The sequence below is a fragment of the Microchirus variegatus genome (genome assembly GCF_963457635.1).
Source record: "Microchirus variegatus genome assembly, chromosome: 4".
NCBI classification, from domain to species: domain Eukaryota; kingdom Metazoa; phylum Chordata; class Actinopteri; order Pleuronectiformes; family Soleidae; genus Microchirus; species Microchirus variegatus.
The window spans coordinates 37,978,690-38,004,268 of NC_139805.1; the positions used below are offsets into that span (position 1 = coordinate 37,978,690).

General features: G+C 34.1%; 2 protein-coding genes across 3 annotated transcripts; one reads left to right on the plus strand and one right to left on the minus strand.

Annotated features, from left to right (window-relative positions):
- The first annotated feature begins 809 nt into the window (after positions 1-809).
- On the plus strand, positions 810-19,124 carry nit2 (nitrilase family, member 2). Its single transcript, XM_083888081.1, has 10 exons — positions 810-892; positions 1,044-1,162; positions 3,009-3,129; positions 3,248-3,336; positions 8,463-8,556; positions 8,656-8,730; positions 8,809-8,887; positions 17,383-17,481; positions 17,735-17,790; positions 18,696-19,124. The coding sequence occupies exons 1-10, from the start codon at positions 865-867 to the stop codon at positions 18,797-18,799; spliced, it is 864 nt and encodes a 287-aa protein (XP_083744207.1). The 5' UTR covers positions 810-864; the 3' UTR covers positions 18,800-19,124.
- A 603-nt stretch (positions 19,125-19,727) lies between these two features.
- Positions 19,728-24,856, minus strand: LOC310925946 (ICOS ligand-like). 2 transcript variants are annotated; one of them, XM_083888018.1, is made up of 6 exons: positions 24,805-24,856; positions 24,627-24,730; positions 24,172-24,531; positions 22,090-22,374; positions 21,568-21,741; positions 19,728-19,923 (listed from the first exon to the last, which is right to left on the minus strand). In XM_083888018.1, the coding sequence occupies exons 2-6, from the start codon at positions 24,691-24,693 to the stop codon at positions 19,850-19,852; spliced, it is 960 nt and encodes a 319-aa protein (XP_083744144.1). In that variant the 5' UTR covers positions 24,694-24,730; positions 24,805-24,856; the 3' UTR covers positions 19,728-19,849. The 2 variants fall into 2 exon arrangements, with proteins under 2 accessions (XP_083744144.1, XP_083744145.1); XM_083888019.1 differs by lacking the exon at positions 24,805-24,856 and having other exon boundaries at positions 24,627-24,749.
- Between the last annotated feature and the right edge of the window lie 723 nt (positions 24,857-25,579).

Consider the following 25,579-nt stretch of genomic DNA (forward strand, 5'->3'; position numbering starts at 1 on the left):
GCTGTTTTAGAGGTTTTTGTTGTTTTCTCTGGGATGTAAAGTATGGAGGACTAAACCTGTCATAAGTATAAATAAATACAGAAATGCATAAATAAATAAATAATTGTATAAATAAAATAATAAATACATTTACTTCTACATTTGTTAACTTACATTTATTTATTCATTTATTCCTGTATTTATTTATTTATTTATGTATGTACGTATACTTATGTCAGGTTTAGTCCTCCATAGTAAAGAAATCTCTGTTGTGTTTGTTGTGAAATATCGTCACTCGTTAATTTTATTGCTTCGTCTTCCATGAATCATTTACACAGAAAGCAGCAATGCTGCCCCCTACTGGTAAAAACAATATATCCATATATATATTGTTATATTGTATATTGTTGTGGAATTAAAACTAAACTGCAGCCATATATATAAATATATATATATATATAAATATAAATATATATATATATATAAATAAATATAAATATATATAAATATATATATATAAGATTTTTTTAACCAATCACAAAAGACTCCACTCACTCTGAAAGCTGATTGGTAGAGAAACACACACACCCTCTTATGACGTCACTGCGTCCTTAAACTTCACATTAAAGCGCCTAAACTTTATATAAGCTCACGTTTTGTCGCTAAGTGGCGTTGAATAAGATAATAAGAAACGGAACCTTCGTTTAATCGAAAACACGCTTTATTTGTTATTTGTTGTTTTATGTTGTTATGTTTTGGGGTTTTTATGCCGTAAACGTGTTGCGCAGGCTCTTATTTTGAAACGCAAACAGGCAGCCGGAAGTGTCGTATGTTAGCTTCTCTGTGGACTGAAGGCTAACAGCTGCTGCTGCTGCTGCTGCTCTTATGACAACGTTAACGAGAGTCATGTCCAGTAAGTGACCGCGTTATTTTTTTACTACTTTGTGTTAAAAATGAGCTGATTCACGGTGTCACCGCGGTGTGTGTTTGTTTGTGTGTGTGTGTGTTTATTACGCCCCCGGAGTGAAACACTGTGTGACGGTGTTTGGTTCCGCTCCCCCCAGAGTTCCGCCTGGCCGTGGTTCAGCTGCACGTGACCAGCGTCAAGAGCGAAAACCTGAGCCGAACCCGGACTTTAGTGAAGGAGGCCGCGCAGCAGGGGAGCGACGTGGTGCTACTTCCGGTGAGGAGGATGAGGGGGGGCGGGGTCAAAGCAGTCTGAAGTTCAGTCAACTGTGAGACATTTAAAGGGACAGTTGATGTTTTTTTTTTTCTGGATTTTTTTAAGCCACTCCCAGATTCCGACTTCCGATGTAAATGAAATGCAGCAAGGAAAACATGGAGAAAGTTGAAAAAAACAAATGATTTTAGCCACTTTATTAAAACTACGTCAATTTAAATCTGCGATATCTGAAGAAACAAAGACTTGTGAATTATGAGATTACAGTTTGAGGCAAAATTTGTTAGGGATTAAAAACTGGGGGAAAAAATCTGATTTTTGAGATTATATTTTGAAAAATTCAAAAAAAAAAAATCTAAAAAAAAGGCCAGAATTCTTAGATTAAAGGTTTAAATTCGGAAAAAAAATTCAGAATACTGACAAAAAATCACAATTTTCACAAAGTTGGTGTTTTCAAAATGTTTTAAACTGAAAAATTGTTCTTTGAGACAAAATTTTGAGAGGGGAAAAAAAGTCTAAATTCTAATTCTAAAAATTTGTAAAATTAAACTTTGATGGAAAAAAAATTGTTGGAACTCAGGTAAAAAAAAAAAATCGAAATTTTGAGACTTTTTTTCTGTGTAATAAACATTAAACAGAAAAAGTCTGAATTCTGAAATTACGTTTTAAGGGTTAGGGTTAAAGTTTGTAAACCACTCACTCTCTCACACCAAAGTCACTCACTCTCCCACACCAAAGTCACTCACTCTCCCACACCAAAGTCACTCACTCTGCCACACCAAAGTCACTCACTCTCCCACACCAAAGTCACTCACTCTGCCACACCAAAGTCACTCACTCTCCCACACCAAAGTCACTCACTCTCCCACACCAAAGTCACTCACTCTCCCACACCAAAGTCACTTACTCCCCCACACCAAAGTCACTCACTCTCTCACACCAAAGTCACTCACTCACACCAAAGTCACTCACTCTCCCACACCAGTCACTCACTCACCCACACCAAAGTCACTCACTCTCCCACACCAAAGTCACTCACTCTCCCACACCAAAGTCACTCACTCTCCCTCACCAAAGTCACTCACTCTCTCACACCAAAGTCACTCTCTCACACCAAAGTCACTCACTCTCCCACACCAAAGTCACTCACTCTCTCACACCAAAGTCACTCACTCTGACACACCAAAGTCACTCACTCTCTCACACCAAAGTCACTCTCTCACACCAAAGTCACTCACTCTCCCACACCAAAGTCACTCACTCTCTCACACCAAAGTCACTCACTCTCCCACACCAAAGTCACTCACTCTCCCACACCAAAGTCACTCACTCTCCCACACCAAACTCACTCACTCTCCCACACCAAACTCACTCACTCTCCCACACCAAAGTCCATAGAGTAAACCAGTGATTTTAACATCACAGCACACAGGAGTCCAATGACTGATTTTACTGAATTCGGCTTTTAAAATATTTAATTTAGACTTAACTCAGTGACACAAAGTGACCACACGAGGCAGCAGAGGACCAGCAGCTCCTGTGTCCCTGTGAGCTAAAATCACTGGTTTTCTCTATGGACTTTGGTGTATGAGAGTGAGTGGTTTACAAACTTCAGTTTCCTGTTGTTAAAGTCTGTGTCACAGTGAAATAAAGACGTGAGCGTGTTTTTAAGACGTCGTAGACTTAAACTGACGTAGATTTTTATGTTTATAGAACGGTTTATTAAAGACTTAAACCCTGTTTTTTCCGTTGTGTCACAGATTAACTCTTCCTCCTTTCGTTGCTGTGACAAACTAAACAAACTGTAGTTGACGTTTAATTTAAAGACGTTTACGTGTCCGTGACACAGGAATGTTTCAACTCTCCGTACGGAACAAACTTCTTCTCCGAATATTCCGAGAAGATTCCGGGAGAATCCACTCGTCTGCTGTCAGAGGCGGCCAAGGAGAACAAGGTGTATGTGGTGGGAGGTGAGGCGGGAAACACACAAATAACAACAACAACAACAACAACAACAACAACAACAACGTTAACTTCACTGGATCACAGAGCAGAATTCAGTCATGTAACTTGTTTTTTTTTGACCAGGATCGATTCCTGAAGAGGACGATGGGAAAATTTACAACAGCTGCACCGTGTTTGGACCTGATGGAGCAATGATTCTGAAACACAGAAAGGTTTGGTGCAAAACTGCAACCTTTAATCAACCAGCGACTCTTTTTATCGTCCATTTAAAAACTTTTTTTTTAACTTTATTTTTGTCAAATTTTGGACCAAATAAAAAAAAAATGTTGACATTTTGGAAGGCACACTGTAAGACGTTTTTGTAAAATTTTGGACATTTTTTATTTACTTTTTTTTGTCAAAATTTGGACGACATTGTATGGTATGATGATTTTGTCAAATTTTGGGCCAAAAATGTTTATTTTCAAAAAAAGAAAGTCACATTTTGGATGACATAGTATAGTTTGACGTTTTTGTCAAATTTTGGACCACAAATTTTTTAGCAAAAAAATTGTCAAATTTTGGACGACACACTATAGTATGACGTTTTCGTCACATTTTGGACCAAACATTTTTTTTCAAAAAAATTGTCACATTTTGGACAACATAGTATAGTATTACATTTTTGTCAAATTTTGGACCACAATTTTTTTTCAAAAATCATCCATTTAAAAAAACAACTTTTTTTTTTAACTTTATTTTTGTCAAATTTTGGACCAAATTAAATATAAAAACGTTGACATTTTGGATAACACACTATATGACATTTTTGTAAAATTTTGGACATTTTTTATTTACTTTTTTTTGTCAAAATTTGGACGACATTGTATGGTATGATGATTTTGTCAAATTTTGGGCCAAAAATGTTTATTTTCAAAAAAGAAAGTCACATTTTGGATGACATAGTATAGTTTGACGTTTTTGTCAAATTTTGGACCACAAATTTTTTTGCAAAAAAATTGTCAAATTTTGGACGACACACTATAGTATGACGTTTTCGTCACATTTTGGACCAAACATTTTTTTTCAAAAAAATTGTCACATTTTGGACGACATAGTATAGTATGACGTTTTGTCAAATTTTGGACCACAATTTTTTTTCAAAAATCGTCCATTTAAAAAAAACAACTTTTTTTTTTAACTTTATTTTTGTCAAATTTTGGACCAAATTAAAAATAAAAACGTTGACATTTTGGATAACACACTATATGACATTTTTGTAATATTTAGGACATTTTTTATTTACTTTTTTTTGTCAAAATTTGGACGACATTGTATGGTATGATGATTTTGTCAAATTTTGGGCCAAAAATGTTTATTTTCAAAAAAAGAAAGTCACATTTTGGATGACATAGTATAGTTTGACGTTTTTGTCAAATTTTGGACCACAAATTTTTTTGCAAAAAAATTGTCAAATTTTGGACGACACACTATAGTATGACGTTTTCGTCACATTTTGGACCAAACATTTTTTTTCAAAAAAATTGTCACATTTTGGACAACATAGTATAGTTTTACTTTTTTGTCAAATTTTGGGCCAAAATTTTTTTTTCAAAAAAAAATAGTCACATCTTGGACGACATAGTATAGTATGACGTTTTGTCAAATTTTGGACCGCAATTTTTTTTCAAAAATCGTCCATTTAAAAAAACAACTTTTTTTTTTAACTTTATTTTTGTCAAATTTTGGACCAAATTAAAAATAAAAACGTTGACATTTTGGATAACACACTATATGACATTTTTGTAAAATTTAGGACATTTTTTATTTACTTTTTTTTGTCAAAATTTGGACGACATTGTATGGTATGATGATTTTGTCAAATTTTGGGCCAAAAATGTTTATTTTCAAAAAAAGAAAGTCACATTTTGGATGACATAGTATAGTTTGACGTTTTTGTCAAATTTTGGACCACAAATTTTTTTGCAAAAAAATTGTCAAATTTTGGACGACACACTATAGTATGACGTTTTCGTCACATTTTGGACCAAACATTTTTTTTCAAAAAAATTGTCACATTTTGGACAACATAGTATAGTATTACATTTTTGTCAAATTTTGGGCCAAAATTTTTTTTCATAAAAATAGTCACATCTTGGACGACATAGTATAGTATGACGTTTTGTCAAATTTTGGACCACAATTTTTTTTCAAAAATCGTCCATTTAAAAAAACAACTTTTTTTTTTAACTTTATTTTTGTCAAATTTTGGACCAAATTAAAAATAAAAACGTTGACATTTTGGATAACACACTATATGACATTTTAGTAAAATTTAGGACATTTTTTATTTACTTTTTTTTGTCAAAATTTGGACGACATTGTATGGTATGATGATTTTGTCAAATTTTGGGCCAAAAATGTTTATTTTCAAAAAAAGAAAGTCACATTTTGGATGACATAGTATAGTTTGACGTTTTTGTCAAATTTTGGACCACAAATTTTTTAGCAAAAAAATTGTCAAATTTTGGACGACACACTATAGTATGACGTTTTCGTCACATTTTGGACCAAACATTTTTTTTCAAAAAAATTGTCACATTTTGGACAACATAGTATAGTATTACATTTTTGTCAAATTTTGGACCACAATTTTTTTTCAAAAATCATCCATTTAAAAAAACAACTTTTTTTTTTAACTTTATTTTTGTCAAATTTTGGACCAAATTAAATATAAAAACGTTGACATTTTGGATAACACACTATATGACATTTTTGTAAAATTTTGGACATTTTTTATTTACTTTTTTTTGTCAAAATTTGGACGACATTGTATGGTATGATGATTTTGTCAAATTTTGGGCCAAAAATGTTTATTTTCAAAAAAGAAAGTCACATTTTGGATGACATAGTATAGTTTGACGTTTTTGTCAAATTTTGGACCACAAATTTTTTTGCAAAAAAATTGTCAAATTTTGGACGACACACTATAGTATGACGTTTTCGTCACATTTTGGACCAAACATTTTTTTTCAAAAAAATTGTCACATTTTGGACGACATAGTATAGTATGACGTTTTGTCAAATTTTGGACCACAATTTTTTTTCAAAAATCGTCCATTTAAAAAAAACAACTTTTTTTTTTAACTTTATTTTTGTCAAATTTTGGACCAAATTAAAAATAAAAACGTTGACATTTTGGATAACACACTATATGACATTTTTGTAATATTTAGGACATTTTTTATTTACTTTTTTTTGTCAAAATTTGGACGACATTGTATGGTATGATGATTTTGTCAAATTTTGGGCCAAAAATGTTTATTTTCAAAAAAAGAAAGTCACATTTTGGATGACATAGTATAGTTTGACGTTTTTGTCAAATTTTGGACCACAAATTTTTTTGCAAAAAAATTGTCAAATTTTGGACGACACACTATAGTATGACGTTTTCGTCACATTTTGGACCAAACATTTTTTTTCAAAAAAATTGTCATATTTTGGACAACATAGTATAGTATTACTTTTTTGTCAAATTTTGGGCCAAAATTTTTTTTTCAAAAAAAAATAGTCACATCTTGGACGACATAGTATAGTATGACGTTTTGTCAAATTTTGGACCGCAATTTTTTTTCAAAAATCGTCCATTTAAAAAAACAACTTTTTTTTTTAACTTTATTTTTGTCAAATTTTGGACCAAATTAAAAATAAAAACGTTGACATTTTGGATAACACACTATATGACATTTTTGTAAAATTTAGGACATTTTTTATTTACTTTTTTTTGTCAAAATTTGGACGACATTGTATGGTATGATGATTTTGTCAAATTTTGGGCCAAAAATGTTTATTTTCAAAAAAAGAAAGTCACATTTTGGATAGTATAGTTTGACGTTTTTGTCAAATTTTGGACCACAAATTTTTTTGCAAAAAAATTGTCAAATTTTGGACGACACACTATAGTATGACGTTTTCGTCACATTTTGGACCAAACATTTTTTTTCAAAAAATTGTCACATTTTGGACAACATAGTATAGTATTACATTTTTGTCAAATTTTGGGCCAAAAATTTTTTTAAAAAAAAAAATAGTCACATCTTGGACGACATAGTATAGTATGACGTTTTGTCAAATTTTGGACCACAATTTTTTTTCAAAAATCGTCCATTTAAAAAAACAACTTTTTTTTTTAACTTTATTTTTGTCAAATTTTGGACCAAATTAAAAATAAAAACGTTGACATTTTGGATAACACACTATATGACATTTTAGTAAAATTTAGGACATTTTTTATTTACTTTTTTTTGTCAAAATTTGGACGACATTGTATGGTATGATGATTTTGTCAAATTTTGGGCCAAAAATGTTTATTTTCAAAAAAGAAAGTCACATTTTGGATGACATAGTATAGTTTGACGTTTTTGTCAAATTTTGGACCACAAATTTTTTTGCAAAAAAATTGTCAAATTTTGGACGACACACTATAGTATGACGTTTTCGTCACATTTTGGACCAAACATTTTTTTTCAAAAAAATTGTCACATTTTGGACAACATAGTATAGTATTACATTTTTGTCAAATTTTGGGCCAAAATTTTTTTTCAAAAAAAAATAGTCACATCTTGGACGACATAGTATAGTATGACGTTTTGTCAAATTTTGGACCTCAATTTTTTTTCAAAAATCGTCCATTTAAAAAAACAACTTTTTTTTTTAACTTTATTTTTGTCAAATTTTGGACCAAATTAAAAATAAAAACGTTGACATTTTGGATAACACACTATATGACATTTTAGTAAAATTTAGGACATTTTTTATTTACTTTTTTTTGTCCAAATTTGGACGACATTGTATGGTATGATGATTTTGTCAAATTTTGGGCCAAAAATGTTTATTTTCAAAAAAAGAAAGTCACATTTTGGATGACATAGTATAGTTTGACGTTTTTGTCAAATTTTGGACCACAAATTTTTTTGCAAAAAAATTGTCAAATTTTGGACGACACACTATAGTATGACGTTTTCGTCACATTTTGGACCAAACATTTTTTTTCAAAAAAATTGTCACATTTTGGACAACATAGTATAGTATTACTTTTTTGTCAAATTTTGGGCCAAAAAAATAAAAAAGTCAATCTTTTTTCCTTTTTTGTCAAATTTTGGACGACATAGTATAGTATGATGTTTTTGTCAAATTTTGGAACAAGGATTTCTTTTCAAAAAAAATTTCAAATTTTGCACATACATAAGTTATTTGGTCAGAAAAAGGTATATTTTATTGTCTGAGTGTTTATTATATATTGTGCAGTAAATAAAGCAGGAAACAGGAAACATCATGTTTTATTTGTATTTTTTTCCAGATTCATCTTTTCGACATCGACGTTCCAGGAAAGATTCGTTTCCAGGAGTCGGAGACGTTGACTCCAGGAAACACTTTGTCCATGTTTGAAACACGTCAGTGACTCCTCCCCCTCCCCTCCTGACTCCTCCTTCTTTCCTTCCACCTGCAGCAGTGTGACCTCTGACCCCTCTGGTTTCTTTTATTTCCTGTAGCATTCTGTAAAGTGGGCGTGGGCATTTGTTACGACATGAGGTTTGCAGAACTCGCTCAGCTCTATGGAAGAAAAGGTGAGCGAGCGACGACTCACCATTATTGTCACGTCAGTTCCGATGTTTTTCATCTTTTAAGGTTATTGTTGTGTTTAGGCTGCCACCTGCTGGTCTATCCTGGAGCCTTCAACATGACAACAGGTCCTGCTCACTGGGAGCTGCTGCAGAGAGCCAGGTGAGCTTCAGTCTGCAGGAAGTACTCAACTATTTCACTGAGTTTCTCCATTTTCCCATCAACTTTAGGAACATTTACAATTACCAACATACTAAAGTGTCAAAGTGTGTTGTCAAATTTGGACCAAAAAATGTTTTTCAAAAATATTGACAAATTTTAAACGACGTAGTATAGTATGAGGTTTTTGCTAAAAAAATGTCCATAAAAATTGTCAAATTTTGGACAATATACCCAAAATATATATATTTAGGGACGACATAGTATCTTGAGCGAAATACTGTAGTATGCAGTTTTTGTCAAATTTTGGACCAAAAAACTTTTCCAAAAAAAAAATCAATTTTGGGACAACATAGTATGTTGTTTTTGTCAAATTTTGGACCAACATTTTTTTTCATCATCATATCTTGCGTGAAATCCTGTAGTTTGCCGTTTTGTCAAATTTTGGACGACGTGTGTCGTATTTGTCAAATTTTGGACCAAATTTTTTTTCTCCAAATAAATCCTCAAATCTTGCACGAAATACTGTAGTGTGCAGTTTTTGTCAAATTTTGGACGACGTATGACGTTTTTGTCAAATTTTGGACCAAAAAACTTTTCAAATTTTTTTTTCACTTTTGGGACGACATAGTATAGTATGTCGTTTTTGTCAAATTTTGGACCAAAACATTTTTTCTAAAGAAATCATCAAATCTTGCGCGAAATACTGTAGTATGCGTTTTTTGTCAAATTTTGGACGACGTATGACGTTTTCGTAAAATTTTGGACCAACAAACTTTTTAAAAAAAAAAACAATTTTGGAAACGACATAGTATAGTATGTCGTTTTTGACAAATTTTGGACCAAAATGTTTTTTCCCAAAAAAATTCAATTTTGGGACGACATAGTATAGTATGTTGTTTTTGTCACATTTTGGACCAAAACATTTTTTCTAAAGAAATCATCAAATCTTGCGCGAAATACCATAGTATGCGGTTTTTGTCAAATTTTGGACGACGTGTGTCGTATTTGTCAAATTTTGGACCAAATTTTTTTTCTCCAAATAAATCCTCAAATCTTGCACGAAATACTGTAGTGTGCAGTTTTTGTCAAATTTTGGACGACGTATGACGTTTTTGTCAAATTTTGGACCCAAAAACTTTTCAAATTTTTTTTTCACTTTTGGGACGACATAGTATAGTATGTCGTTTTTGTCAAATTTTGGACCAAATTTTGGACCAAATAAATCCTCAAATCTTGCCCGAAATACAGTAGTATGCCATGTTTGTCAAATTTTAGACGACGTATGACATTTTTGTCAAATTTTGGACAAAAAACTTTTTTCCAAAAAAATCATCACATTTTGCGTGAAATACAATGATATGCGGTTTTTGTCAAATTTTGAACGACGTATGACGTTTTTGTCAAATTTTGGACCAAAAAACTTTTCACATTTTTTTTTTTATTTTGGGACGACATAGTATAGTATGTCGTTTTTGTCAAATTTTGGACCAAAACATTTTTTCTAAAGAAATCATCAAATCTTGCGCGAAATACTGTAGTATGCGTTTTTTGTCAAATTTTGGACGACGTATGACGTTTTCGTCAAATTTTGGACCAACAAACTTTTCAAAAAAAAAAACAATTTTGGAAACGACATAGTATAGTATGTCGTTTTTGACAAATTTTGGACCAAAATGTTTTTTCCCAAAAAAATTCAATTTTGGGACGACATAGTATAGTATGTCGTTTTTGTCACATTTTGGACCAAAATGTTTTTTCCCAAAAAAATTCAATTTTGGGACGACATAGTATAGTATGTCGTTTTTGTCACATTTTGGACCAAAACATTTTTTCTAAAGAAATCATCAAATCTTGCGCGAAATACCGTAGTATGCGGTTTTTGTCAAATTTTGGACGACGTATGTCGTATTTGTCAAATTTTGGACCAAATTTTTTTTCTCCAAATAAATCCTCAAACCTTGCACGAAATACTGTAGTGTGCAGTTTTTGTCAAATTTTGGACGACGTATGACGTTTTTGTCAAATTTTGGACCAAAAAACTTTTCAATTTTTTTTTTCACTTTTGGGACGACATAGTATAGTATGTCGTTTTTGTCAAATTTTGGACCAAAATGTTTTTTCCCAAAAAAATTCAATTTTGGGACGACATAGTATAGTATGTCGTTTTTGTCACATTTTGGACCAAAATGTTTTTTCTAAAGAAATCATCAAATCTTGCGCGAAATACTGTCGTATGCGTTTTTTGTCAAATTTTGGACGACGTATGACGTTTTCGTCAAATTTTGGACCAACAAACTTTAAAAAAAAAAAAACAATTTTGGAAACGACATAGTATAGTATGTCGTTTTTGACAAATTTTGGACCAAAATGTTTTTTCCCAAAAAAATTCAATTTTGGGACGACATAGTATAGTATGTCGTTTTTGACAAATTTTGGACCAAAATGTTTTTTCCCAAAAAAATTCAATTTTGGGACGACATAGTATAGTATGTCGTTTTTGTCACATTTTGGACCAAAACATTTTTTCTAAAGAAATCATCAAATCTTGCGCGAAATACCATAGTATGCGGTTTTTGTCAAATTTTGGACGACGTGTGTCGTATTTGTCAAATTTTGGACCAAATTTTTTTTCTCCAAATAAATCCTCAAATCTTGCCCGAAATACAGTAGTATGCCATGTTTGTCAAATTTTAGACGACGTATGACATTTTTGTCAAATTTTGGACAAAATTTTTTTTTCCAAAAAAATCATCACATTTTGCGTGAAATACAATGATATGCAGTGTTTGTCGAATTTTGGACGACGTATGATGTTTTTGTCAAATTTTGGACCAAATTTTTCCCCAAATAAATGCTCAAATCTTGCGCGAAATACTGTAGTATGCGTTTTTTGTCAAATTTTGAACGACGTATGACGTTTTCGTCAAATTTTGGACCAACAAACTTTAAAAAAAAAAAAACAATTTTGGAAACGACATAGTATAGTATGTCGTTTTTGACAAATTTTGGACCAAAATGTTTTTTCCCAAAAAAATTCAATTTTGGGACGACATAGTATAGTATGTCGTTTTTGACAAATTTTGGACCAAAATGTTTTTTCCCAAAAAAATTCAATTTTGGGACGACATAGTATAGTATGTCGTTTTTGTCACATTTTGGACCAAAACATTTTTTCTAAAGAAATCATCAAATCTTGCGCGAAATACCATAGTATGCGGTTTTTGTCAAATTTTGGACGACGTGTGTCGTATTTGTCAAATTTTGGACCAAATTTTTTTCCCCCAAATAAATCCTCAAATCTGGCCCGAAATACAGTAGTATGCCATGTTTGTCAAATTTTAGACGACGTATGACATTTTTGTCAAATTTTGGACAAAATTTTTTTTTCCAAAAAAATCATCACATTTTGCGTGAAATACAATGATATGCAGTGTTTGTCGAATTTTGGACGACGTATGATGTTTTTGTCAAACTTTGGACCAAATTTTTCCCCAAATAAATGCTCAAATCTTGCGCGAAATACTGTAGTATGCGTTTTTTGTCAAATTTTGAACGACGTATGGCATTTTTGTCAAATTTTGGACCAAAAAACTTTTCACATTTTTTTTTTTATTTTGGGACGACATAGTATAGTATGTCGTTTTTGTCAAATTTTGGACCAAAACATTTTTTCTAAAGAAATCATCAAATCTTGCGCGAAATACTGTAGTATGCGTTTCTTGTCAAATTTTGGACGACGTATGACGTTTTCGTCAAATTTTGGACCAACAAACTTTAAAAAAAAAAAAACAATTTTGGAAACGACATAGTATAGTATGTCGTTTTTGTCACATTTTGGACCAAAATGTTTTTTCCCAAAAAAATTCAATTTTGGGACGACATAGTATAGTATGTCGTTTTTGTCACATTTTGGACCAAAATGTTTTTTCCCAAAAAAATTCAATTTTGGGACGACATAGTATAGTATGTCGTTTTTGTCACATTTTGGACCAAAACATTTTTTCTAAAGAAATCATCAAATCTTCCGCGAAATACCATAGTATGCGGTTTTTGTCAAATTTTGGACGACGTATGTCGTATTTGTCAAATTTTGGACCAAATTTTTTTTCTCCAAATAAATCCTCAAATCTTGCACGAAATACTGTAGTGTGCAGTTTTTGTCAAATTTTGGACGACGTATGACGTTTTTGTCAAATTTTGGACCAAAAAACCTTTCAAATTTTTTTTTCACTTTTGGGACGACATAGTATAGTATGTCGTTTTTGTCAAATTTTGGACCAAATTTTGGACCAAATAAATCCTCAAATCTTGCCCGAAATACAGTAGTATGCCATGTTTGTCAAATTTTAGACGACGTATGACATTTTTGTCAAATTTTGGACAAAAAACTTTTTTCCAAAAAAATCATCACATTTTGCGTGAAATACAATGATATGCAGTGTTTGTCAAATTTTGGACGACGTATGATGTTTTTGTCAAATTTTGGACCAAATTTTTCCCCAAATAAATGCTCAAATCTTGCGCGAAATACCATAGTATGCGGTTTTTGTCAAATTTTGGACGACGTATGTCGTATTTGTCAAATTTTGGACCAAATTTTTTTTCTCCAAATAAATCCTCAAATCTTGCACGAAATACTGTAGTGTGCAGTTTTTGTCAAATTTTGGACGACGTATGACGTTTTTGTCAAATTTTGGACCAAAAAACTTTTCAAATTTTTTTTTCACTTTTGGGACGACATAGTATAGTATGTCGTTTTTGTCAAATTTTGGACCAAATTTTGGACCAAATAAATCCTCAAATCTTGCCCGAAATACAGTAGTATGCCATGTTTGTCAAATTTTAGACGACGTATGACATTTTTTGTCAAATTTTGGACAAAAAACTTTTTTCCAAAAAAATCATCACATTTTGCGTGAAATACAATGATATGCAGTGTTTGTCAAATTTTGGACGACGTATGATGTTTTTGTCAAATTTTGGACCAAATTTTTCCCCAAATAAATGCTCAAATCTTGCGCGAAATACTGTAGTATGCGGTTTTTGTCAAATTTTGAACGACGTATGACGTTTTTGTCAAATTTTGGACCAAAAAACTTTTCACATTTTTTTTTTTATTTTGGACGACATAGTATTGTATGTCGTTTTTGTCAAATTTTGGACCAAAACATTTTTTCTAAAGAAATCATCAAATCTTGCGCGAAATACTGTAGTATGCGTTTTTTGTCAAATTTTGGACGACGTATGACGTTTTCGTCAAATTTTGGACCAACAAACTTTTCAAAAAAAAAAACAATTTTGGAAACGACATAGTATAGTATGTCGTTTTTGACAAATTTTGGACCAAAATGTTTTTTCCCAAAAAAATTCAATTTTGGGACGACATAGTATAGTATGTCGTTTTTGTCACATTTTGGACCAAAACATTTTTTCTAAAGAAATCATCAAATCTTGCGCGAAATACTGTAGTATGCGTTTTTTGTCAAATTTTGGACGACGTATGACGTTTTCGTCAAATTTTGGACCAACAAACTTTTCAAAAAAAAAAACAATTTTGGAAACGACATAGTATAGTATGTCGTTTTTGACAAATTTTGGACCAAAATGTTTTTTCCCAAATAAAATTCAATTTTGGGACGACATAGTATAGTATGTCGTTTTTGTCACATTTTGGACCAAAACATTTTTTCTAAAGAAATCATCAAATCTTGCGCGAAATACCATAGTATGCGGTTTTTGTCAAATTTTGGACGACGTATGACGTTTTCGTCAAATTTTGGACCAACAAACTTTTCAAAAAAAAAAACAATTTTGGAAACGACATAGTATAGTATGTCGTTTTTGACAAATTTTGGACCAAAATGTTTTTTCCCAAAAAAATTCAATTTTGGGACGACATAGTATAGTATGTCGTTTTTGACAAATTTTGGACCAAAATGTTTTTTCCCAAAAAAATTCAATTTTGGGACGACATAGTATAGTATGTCGTTTTTGTCACATTTTGGACCAAAACATTTTTTCTAAAGAAATCATCAAATCTTGCGCGAAATACCATAGTATGCGGTTTTTGTCAAATTTTGGACGACGTATGTCGTATTTGTCAAATTTTGGACCAAATTTTTTTTCTCCAAATAAATCCTCAAATCTTGCACGAAATACTGTAGTGTGCAGTTTTTGTCAAATTTTGGACGACGTATGACGTTTTTGTCAAATTTTGGACCAAAAAACTTTTCAAATTTTTTTTTCACTTTTGGGACGACATAGTATAGTATGTCGTTTTTGTCAAATTTTGGACCAAATTTTGGACCAAATAAATCCTCAAATCTTGCCCGAAATACAGTAGTATGCCATGTTTGTCAAATTTTAGACGATGTATGACATTTTTTGTCAAATTTTGGACAAAAAATTTTTTCCCAAAAAAATCATCACATTTTGCGTGAAATACAATGATATGCAGTGTTTGTCAAATTTTGGACGACGTATGATGTTTTTGTCAAATTTTGGACCAAATTTTCCCCCAAATAAATGCTCAAATCTTGCGCGAAATACTGTAGTATGCGGTTTTTGTCAAATTTTGAACGACGTATGACGTTTTTGTCAAATTTTGGACCAAAAAACTTTTCACATTTTTTTTATTATTTTGGGACGACATAGTATAGTATGTCGTTTTTGTCAAATTTTGGACCAAAACATTTTTTCTAAAGAAATCATCAAATCTTGCGCGAAATACTGTAGTATGCGTTTTTTGTCAAATTTTGGACGACGTATGACGTTTTCGTCAAATTTTGGACCAACAAACTTTTCAAAAAAAAAAACAATTTTGGAAACGACATAGTATAGTATGTCGTTTTTGACAAATTTTGGACCAAAATGTTTTTTCCCAAAAAAATTCAATTTTGGGACGACATAGTATAGTATGTCGTTTTTGTCACATTTTGGACCAAAATGTTTTTTCCCAAAAAAATTCAATTTTGGGACGACATAGTATAGTATGTCGTTTTTGACAAATTTTGGACCAAAATGTTTTTTCACAAAAAAATTCAATTTTGGGACGACATAGTATAGTATGTCGTTTTTGTCACATTTTGGACCAAAATGTTTTTTCCCAAAAAAATTCTATTTTGGGACGACATAGTATAGTATGTCGTTTTTGACAAATTTTGGACCAAAATGTTTTTTCCCAAAAAAATTCAATTTTGGGACGACATAGTATAGTATGTCGTTTTTGTCACATTTTGGACCAAAACATTTTTTCTAAAGAAATCATCAAATCTTGCGCGAAATACCATAGTATGCGGTTTTTGTCAAATTTTGGACGACGTATGTCGTATTTGTCAAATTTTGGACCAAAATGTTTTTTCTCCAAATAAATCCTCAAATCTTGCACGAAATACTGTAGTGTGCAGTTTTTGTCAAATTTTGGACGACGTATGACGTTTTTGTCAAATTTTGGACCAAAAAACTTTTCAAATTTTTTTTTCACTTTTGGGACGACATAGTATAGTATGTCGTTTTTGTCAAATTTTGGACCAAATTTTGGACCAAATAAATCCTCAAATCTTGCCCGAAATACAGTAGTATGCCATGTTTGTCAAATTTTAGACGACGTATGACATTTTTGTCAAATTTTGGACAAAAAATTTTTTCCCAAAAAAATCATCACATTTTGCGTGAAATACAATGATATGCAGTGTTTGTCAAATTTTGGACGACGTATGATGTTTTTGTCAAATTTTGGACCAAATTTTCCCCCAAATAAATGCTCAAATCTTGCGCGAAATACTGTAGTATGCGGTTTTTGTCAAATTTTGAACGACGTATGACGTTTTTGTCAAATTTTGGACCAAAAAACTTTTCACATTTTTTTTATTATTTTGGGACGACATAGTATAGTATGTCGTTTTTGTCAAATTTTGGACCAAAACATTTTTTCTAAAGAAATCATCAAATCTTGCGCGAAATACTGTAGTATGCGTTTTTTGTCAAATTTTGGACGACGTATGACGTTTTCGTCAAATTTTGGACCAACAAACTTTTCAAAAAAAAAAACAATTTTGGAAACGACATAGTATAGTATGTCGTTTTTGACAAATTTTGGACCAAAATGTTTTTTCCCAAAAAAATTCAATTTTGGGACGACATAGTATAGTATGTCGTTTTTGTCACATTTTGGACCAAAATGTTTTTTCCCAAAAAAATTCAATTTTGGGACGACATAGTATAGTATGTCGTTTTTGACAAATTTTGGACCAAAATGTTTTTTCCCAAAAAAATTCAATTTTGGAACGACATAGTATAGTGTGTCGTTTTTGTCACATTTTGTCAAAAATGTTCAACCTGTCGGAAATTGTTATTATTATTATTATTATTATTGTTTGAAGAATTATCAGAGTGATGTTGGTCAGAAAAAAGGATATTTCTGATCAGTGTTGATGTTGAGTGTTCTAGCGCCCTCTGCTGTTGACTCGTTTTCATCTCACGTCTTTTCTTTGCAGAGCGCTGGATAACCAAGTTTACGTCGCCACGGCTTCGCCCGCCAGAGACGAGGCGGCTTCGTACGTGGCGTGGGGTCACAGCAGCGTCGTCAATCCATGGTAACAAACAGTAACTGTTAACGGTGTAGTACACGTGTCAGGCCTGTGTGTGGCGCTGTAATGCCGCTACACAAATACATTTCAAAACTATCTTTTTAACTAAAAAGACCAACATTTTTTTCCTTTACTGATTCTCGTGTACGAAGTCTTAAGTTCAGGTTTTTAAGTCTACGATATTTTCAGAACGCGTTCACGTCTTTTTTCTCGTACATTCGTAAAGTAAAACGTTGCTGATTTGATTCTGTTGTTTCAGGGGCGAAGTGATGACGAAGGCCGGAGCAGAAGAGACGATCATTTACGCCGACATCGGTGAGTGACGCCGAAACATTGTAAAAACATCGTGGACATCGTAAATCTTCTTTACGTTTGTTTGGTACAATTTTGGACGACATAGTATAGTATGATGTTTCTGTCAAATTTCGGACCAAAACATTTTTTGTCAAAAAAATTGTCATCGCTGAAACATCGTACACATCGTAAAAACATCGTAAAAACATCAGAAACATCGTAAATCTTCTTTACGTTTGTTTGGTCCAATGTTGGACGACATAGTATAGTATGACATTTTTGTCAAATTTCGGACCAAAACATTTTTGTCAAAAAAATTGTCAACGCTGAAACATCGTAAACATCGTAAATCTTCTTTACGTTTGTTTGGTACAATTTTGGACGACAAAGTGTAGTATGACGTTTCTGTCAAATTTCGGACCAAAAAATTTTTTGTCAGAAAAATTGTCAACGCTGAAACATCGTAAAAACATCGTAAACATTGTAAAAACATGGTAAACATCGTAAATCTTCTTTGCGTTTGTTTGGTCCACCGTTAATCACATCGAGTTATTCTCGTCTTAAGTTTAAGTTGTTATTCTTCTCATTATTAGAGATTAAATTCTGAGGGAAAAAAACTGAAATTTTAGAATTTTGAGAACGAAAAAAAGTAAATTCTGTTGTGATTTGTGAAAACGGGACTTTTAATTTGAAATCTCTCTAAAAGTGTACTGTAAAAATGTCTAATTTGCCATAAAACACAAACAAGTTAATCCTAATCAGAATTTATCTACATTTTTGAATGTTTTATTTTTTTAAAAAGTCAAATTATGAGGGGAAAAAATCTGAAATCTGAGATTAAATCTTTCGGGGAAAAGTCTGAATTCTGAAGAAAATATATTTTTTTGTCACGACTGAAACTAAAAATCTAATTTCCTCGTCTTCAGATCTTCAGTATTTGTCCGAAGTTCGGCAGCAGATTCCGATCTCGTCTCAGCGCCGACGCGACATCTACGAAGTCTCATGTGTGAAGGAGGCGGAGTCGAGCTGAGCCGTTTCCACGGCGACGCAGCATCAGCTGATTGACAGTTGTTTGAATAAAGTGATGATTGAATGATCTCGTTTTTTGAGGAATTACTGATTTTAATCAATGAAAAATCTGTCTTTTTCAAATTTTCAGGATGAAAAAATCTGAATTAGAAATGAACGTTTTTGATGTTTTGATCACCAGAATTAATGATATTCAAATTCTTGAATAAGATCATCCTGAATGATCCTTGTGGCAAATAAACCACTAGGACTGTGTGTTGGCGAGTTTGACAGCATTTTCAGGTCAATTATGTGAAACTTTAATGATTAATTATCCTGATATTATGATTTTACCAACATCAACATCTGTGTGTGTGTGTGTTTTTATCAGAATCTGCAATAAACGTGTTCATGAACGTCTGATTCTTTTGGATTAGATTTAGGACGAATTCTTAAAATTAAATTCTGAGGAAAAATGTTACAACTTTTTTCAAATTTAATCTGAATTGTTTGTTGGAATGTTGAGAGGAAATATTTCAAAATTTTTGGGGAAAAAAAATCTAAATTATAAGGAAAATGTTAGAACTAAGAATTCAGATTTTTCTTCAAATTTAATCTGAGAACAAATCTGAATTATGGGAAAAAAAATTTAAGCACTTAGATTACTTATTTTTGAAATTCTGAAATCTAAGATTAAATTCTAAGAAAAAAGTCAGATTTGAAGAGGTTAAACATTTTTACGTTCTGAGAGAAGTCGCAGATTTAATCTTAAGAAAAAGTCTAAATTATGAGACTGAATTCTGGGGTAAAAAAAAAATTTTTTTTTAAATGTCTAAATTTTGAATTCAAAAATCATAATTTTGAAATGAAAATTTGACAGAAAGGTCGATGTCAGACTGAAAACCTAATTCCACGTGACGTGAACAGAAAGCGCTGGATGTGTGTGAGGGTAAATCTTTTAATAATCCCTAAAACAACAAGAAACCGACGTAAACGTGACGACTCTTAACGAGATCACAACAATCAAGAGTTTTTAAATCAGTGCTTTAACGACTTATCGTAGATTCAGACGTCAGACGTCCGTCTCTCTGGAGCGAGGCTTCATCGTCTCCTCCTCTTCCTCATGTGAAGGTCGTCTCTTTGGTCCTGAGAGTGAGATTAATGTCGACAATCGTTAGGAACTGAAAACAAAATGGCTGCCAACAAAGACGTAAAACTCTTTTTTACGAAAAATCTACGTCAATTTAAATCTGCAATATGTGAAGAAAAAAAGAGACTTCTGAATTATGAGATTAGAGTTTTAGGCTAAATTTGTTAGGGATTAAAAACTGGTGAAAAAAATCTGATTTTTGAGATTATATTTTGAAAAAATCCTGATTTCTGGGGGAAAAAAGGCAGAATTATTAGATTAAATTATGATGAAGAAAAATTGATTAGAACTCAGATTAAATAATGAGAAAGGTCTAAATTCTGGAAAAATAAATCAGAATACTGACATTTTCAGATTAAACTTCACATCTGTTCATAATATCAAGTTCAAGTCATGTTTTAAACTGAAAAAAAATCTGATTTTTGAGATTACATTTTGAAAAATTCTAATTTCTTAGAAAAAAAAGTCAGAATTCTTAGATTAAATCATGATGAAGAAAAATGATTAGAACTCAGATTAAATTATGAGAAAAATCTAAATATGGAGACAAAATTTTGAGAGGGGAGAAAAATCACAAATTCTGAGATTAAATTTTAAGAAATGTTAGAATTCGGAGACAAAATTGGGAGAGGGAAAAATGTAAATGTAAAATGTAAAAAAAAAAATTTCAGTCTCAATTTTCAGATAAAACTTTACATCTGTTTATGTTTACAAAATGTTTAAAACTGAAAAAAAGTCTAAATTCTAAAGAAGATTTTAAGAAAATATTTTGGTAAAATTAAACTTTGATGAAAATCTGATCTTAATCTAAATTCAGAGACATTTTTCAGTGTAAAAATCATGACAAAGAAAAAGTCTGAATTCTGAAATTACATTTTAAGGAACAGTGTTAATCTGAAGTTTGTAAACCACTCACTCTCTCACACCAAAGTCACTCACTCTCTCACACCAAAGTCACTCACTCTCTCACACCAAAGTCACTCACTCTCTCACACCAAAGTCACTCACTCTCCCACACCAAAGTCACTCACTCTCTCACACCAAAGTCACTCACTCTCCCACACCAAAGTCACTCACTCTCTCACACCAAAGTCACTCACTCTCCCACACCAAAGTCACTCACTCTCTCACACCAAAGTCACTCACTCTCCCCCACCAAAGTCACTCACTCTCCCACACCAAAGTCACTCACTCTCATACACCAAAGTCACTCACTCTCCAACATCTAAGTCACTCACTCTCCCACACCAAAGTCACTCACTCTCCAACACCAAAGTCACTCACTCTCCCACACCAAAGTCCGTCACTCTCCCACACCAAAGTCACTCACTCTCCCACACCAAAGTCACTCACTCTCCCACACCAAAGTCCATTGAGTAAACCAGTGATTTTAACACAGAGACACAGGAGTTCACAGGAGTTGTTGATCCACTGCTGCCTCCATCACTAACTTACAATGACTGATTTTAGTGAATTCAGCTTTTGAAATATTTAATTTAGACTTAACTCAGTGACACAAAGTGACCACACGAGGCAGCAGAGGACCAGCAGCTCTGATTTTCTCTATGGTCTTTGGTGTGGGAGAGTGAGTGGTTTACAGACGTCACTCTCCTGTCGTTAAAGTCCACCTCTGTACTCACGTCGGCTCATGTATTGATGAAATTCTTTCTTCTTCCTCTTACTGACCCGGTCCAGGTTGATCTGATAGGCCACGCCCACGACGACCATGACGCCGACCACCACGCAGAGCGCGGTGCTGAAGATCCACATGGCCTGCGACGCTCGGCCGACCACCGTCTCCGCCTTCACGCCGTCTGAGCAGTGAGAGGTCAGAGGTCACTCACACGTGCTTTTACACCAGTCACCACAAGGGGGAGCCTGAATCTTCTCATTTGTTTATCCACTGAAAACGTTCCAGATACGACTAAATGTACGATAAAGACATTTCACTTTGACATTTGATGATTTTTATCGTAAAATTTAACAACTCTGGTCAAAGCCGCGCCCCTAAAACGCTGTTTTACGTCAAGTTATTGCTGTATTTCATCTGTTTTTGGTCACATTTATTTAAAACTGGTGGATAAAACACAAATAAAAGGCAGATTACAAAGAGAAAGACTATTTCCTGATTACAGCCGTTATAATGGGCGTCAGTGACTCACAGCTGGTGGACGTCAGCGTCTGGTTCATGGTCGGGTTCTCGACGAAGCACGACACGTTGGCGTCTTTGGAAATGTTGACCTTCAGGTGACTGGTGACGTTGTAGAGGCGCGAGCGCGGCAGCGAGGCGGCCAGCGTGGACACTGAGCCCCCGGGCGGCTCCTCGGTGTCGTTGATGAGCCAGTACACGGACGGCTCAGGGAACCCGCCGCTGGACCAACACAGGAACGCCGTCTCATCTCCGTGCTCCACCTCCTCCCTCTGCAGCAGCGGGAGGCTGAAGCTGGCTGGAAAACAGAGATTTACTTTTGAGATCAAGTTTGTAAAACACTCACTCTTCCACACCAAAGCCCATAGAGAAAACCAGTGATTTTAGCTCACAGGGACAGAGGAGCTGCTGGTCCACTGCTGCCTCGTGTGGTCACTTTGTGTCACTGAAGTTAACTTTAACGAAGGTTTTCAAATATTCACATTTAAGAAGCTGAAAAATGACTGAAACGTGAAATATTCACATTTAAGAAGCTGAAAAATGACAGAAACGTGAAAATATTCACATTTAAGAAGCTGAAAAATGACAGAAACGTGAAAATATTCACATTTAAGAAGCTGAAAAGTGACAGAAACGTGAAAATATTCACATTTAAGAAGCTGAAAAGTGACAGAAACGTGAAAATATTCACATTTAAGAAGCTGAAAAGTGACAGAAACGTGAAAATATTCACATTTAAGAAGCTGAAAAATGACAGAAACGTGAAAATATTCACATTTAAGAAGCTGAAAAATGACAGAAACGTGAAAATATTCACATTTAAGAAGCTGAAAAGTGACAGAAACGTGAAAATATTCACATTTAAGAAGCTGAAAAGTGACAGAAACGTGAAAATATTCACATTTAAGAAGCTGAAAAATGACAGAAACGTGAAAATATTCACATTTAAGAAGCTGAAAAATGACAGAAACGTGAAAATATTCACATTTAAGAAGCTGAAAAATGACAGAAACGTGAAAATATTCACATTTAAGAAGCTGAAAAATGACAGAAACGTGAAAATATTCACATTTAAGAAGCTGAAAAATGACAGAAAGTAGAAAATATTCACATTTAAGAAGCTGAAAAATGACAGAAACATGAAAATATTCACATTTAAGAAGCTGAAAAATGACAGAAACGTGAAAATATTCACATTTAAGAAGCTGAAAAATTACATTTGATTTTAGCTCACAGGGACACAGGAGCTGCTCGTCCTCTGCTGCCTCGTTTGGTCACTTTGTGTCACTGAGTTAAGTCTAAATTAAATATTTCAAAAGCCGAATTCACTAAAATCAGTCATTGTAAGTTAGTGATGGAGGCAGCAGTGGATCAACAACTCCTGTGAACTCCTGTGTCTCTGTGATGTTAAAATCACTGGTTTACTCAATAATCTTTGGTGTGGGAGAGTGAGTGACTTTGGTGTGGGTTGTTTTGAGTGAAGAAAAACAGATTTAAGCAAATTAACAAAAGACACCAGTGAATAAAATCTACCTCAGTTTAAGTCTACGATGCCTTTAGAACACGTTCACGTCTTTATTTCACTGTTAGACAGATTTTAACAACAGGAAACTGAAGTTTGTAAACCACTCACTCTCCCGCACCAAACCCCATAGAGTAAACCAGTGATTTTAACATCACAGCACACAGGAGTTCACAGGAGTTGTTGATCCACTGCTGCCTCCATCACTAACTTACAACGACTGATTTTGTAAAATTCGGCTTTTAAAATAATTAATTTAGACAGATTTCCGTGACACAAAGTGACCACACGAGGCAGCAGTAGACCAGTAGCTCCTGTGTCCCTGTGAGCTAAAAATCACTGATTTTCTCTATGGACTTTGGTGTGGGAGAGTGAGTGGTTTACAAACTTCAGTCTCACAGTGAGTAACGTATGTTTTTATTAGGTGAGTCTTCTTCTTCAGCAGCAGGGGGCGCTCACCACACAGTGACCACTTCAAACACACAGTTATTAACAATAATAATAATAATACCATTAAAAACACTGCTCTACGGCGCCCCCCTGACTTCCTGTGGTGAGTGCGACAACACTGACCTGCCGCTCTGAGACACACGCTGCACAGAGCGGTGCGATTCTCCCCGGACACCACGAACAGACCGTAATACTCGGCGCCCTCGCTGGGCTGGACGGCGTCCAGCTGCAGGGACACGTTTCCCGTCACCGCGGCGTCAGCGGCGACCGACGCTCCGTCCTCGCTCCATCCGTCCACGCGTCCGCCGCCGTCCTGCGTCCACTCCGACCGCAGCACCACGTCCTCGTCCCTCCGCCACTCGATGGAGACGTTGCTGTTGCTGCTGTTGTTGTTGTTGTTGACGACCGCTGGGGTCAGAGGTCGCGGGAGAGCGCAGGGCAGGGACACGGGTCGTCCCACCACGCCGAGGACACAGTCGCGCTCTGAGGACAAACAAGAGGGTTTTTTTTAAATCACTGACGTTAAAAAAAGCACTGATTTTTGAAGGTTTTGAGCACGGCGGACGGCGTCTTCTCACCCAGGCAGACGCAGACGGTGAGGAAGCTGAGCAGCAGGCCTGAGCGCCACAGCACCACCGCGCGCATCACGCTCACAAACGACCGCTAAAGAGACTTTCTTTCTCTTTGAAAACAGGGAAAAAAACGCGTCTGTTGTTTAAATCCGACTCTCCGCCCTCTGCTGCTGCTGCTCTTTACCTTCAGGCTGGAGGAATTCTCTGTCAGTCATGTTACGGCTTGTCTTCCTCTGTCTCTGTCTCTGTCTCTTGTTTCCTGTTCCTCTCTGAGTTTACTCACTTTACCTCAAATGGAGATTTTTTTAAAAAGTCACACTTTTCCCTCAGAAGAACAGGCCCATTCTCAAGTTTTCCCGGCGTTCCTCGAGCAGAGATCCCGTCGTCGGGAGGAGCCACTGTTGGTGGATCAGTCCAACCTGTTTGTCTTCTTTCTCGTGTGTCTCACACACACACACACACACACACACACACACACACCCACACCCGGAGCTGTGATGAAAGCACTTTGATATGACGACAACGACGACAACAGAGAGACACAAACAAAGACGTGTGGAAACTGGGAGTCGACTCTGGAACTTCAAATATTTAACTTTTAAAACATTCAAATTATTCCCAAAACTCACCACCTGTGACCAAGTCTCTCAATGCTAACATTTAAAGGGACAGATTAGGGTTAGAGTGAGGAAGGAGCAGGAGATTCCAGCAGGGCGCGCTAACAAAAACTGATTTTATTCACTTCACAAAAGACCTGTGTCATAAAATCTGCGTCAGTTTAAGGGTCAGGGTTTGCTGAAAAGTTACAGAAACATGAAAATATTCACATTTAAGAAGCTGAAAAATGATAGAATCGTGAAAATATTCACATTTAAGAAGCTGAAAAGTTACAGAAACATGAAAATATTCACATTTAAGAAGCTGAAAAATGATAGAATCGTGAAAATATTCACATTTAA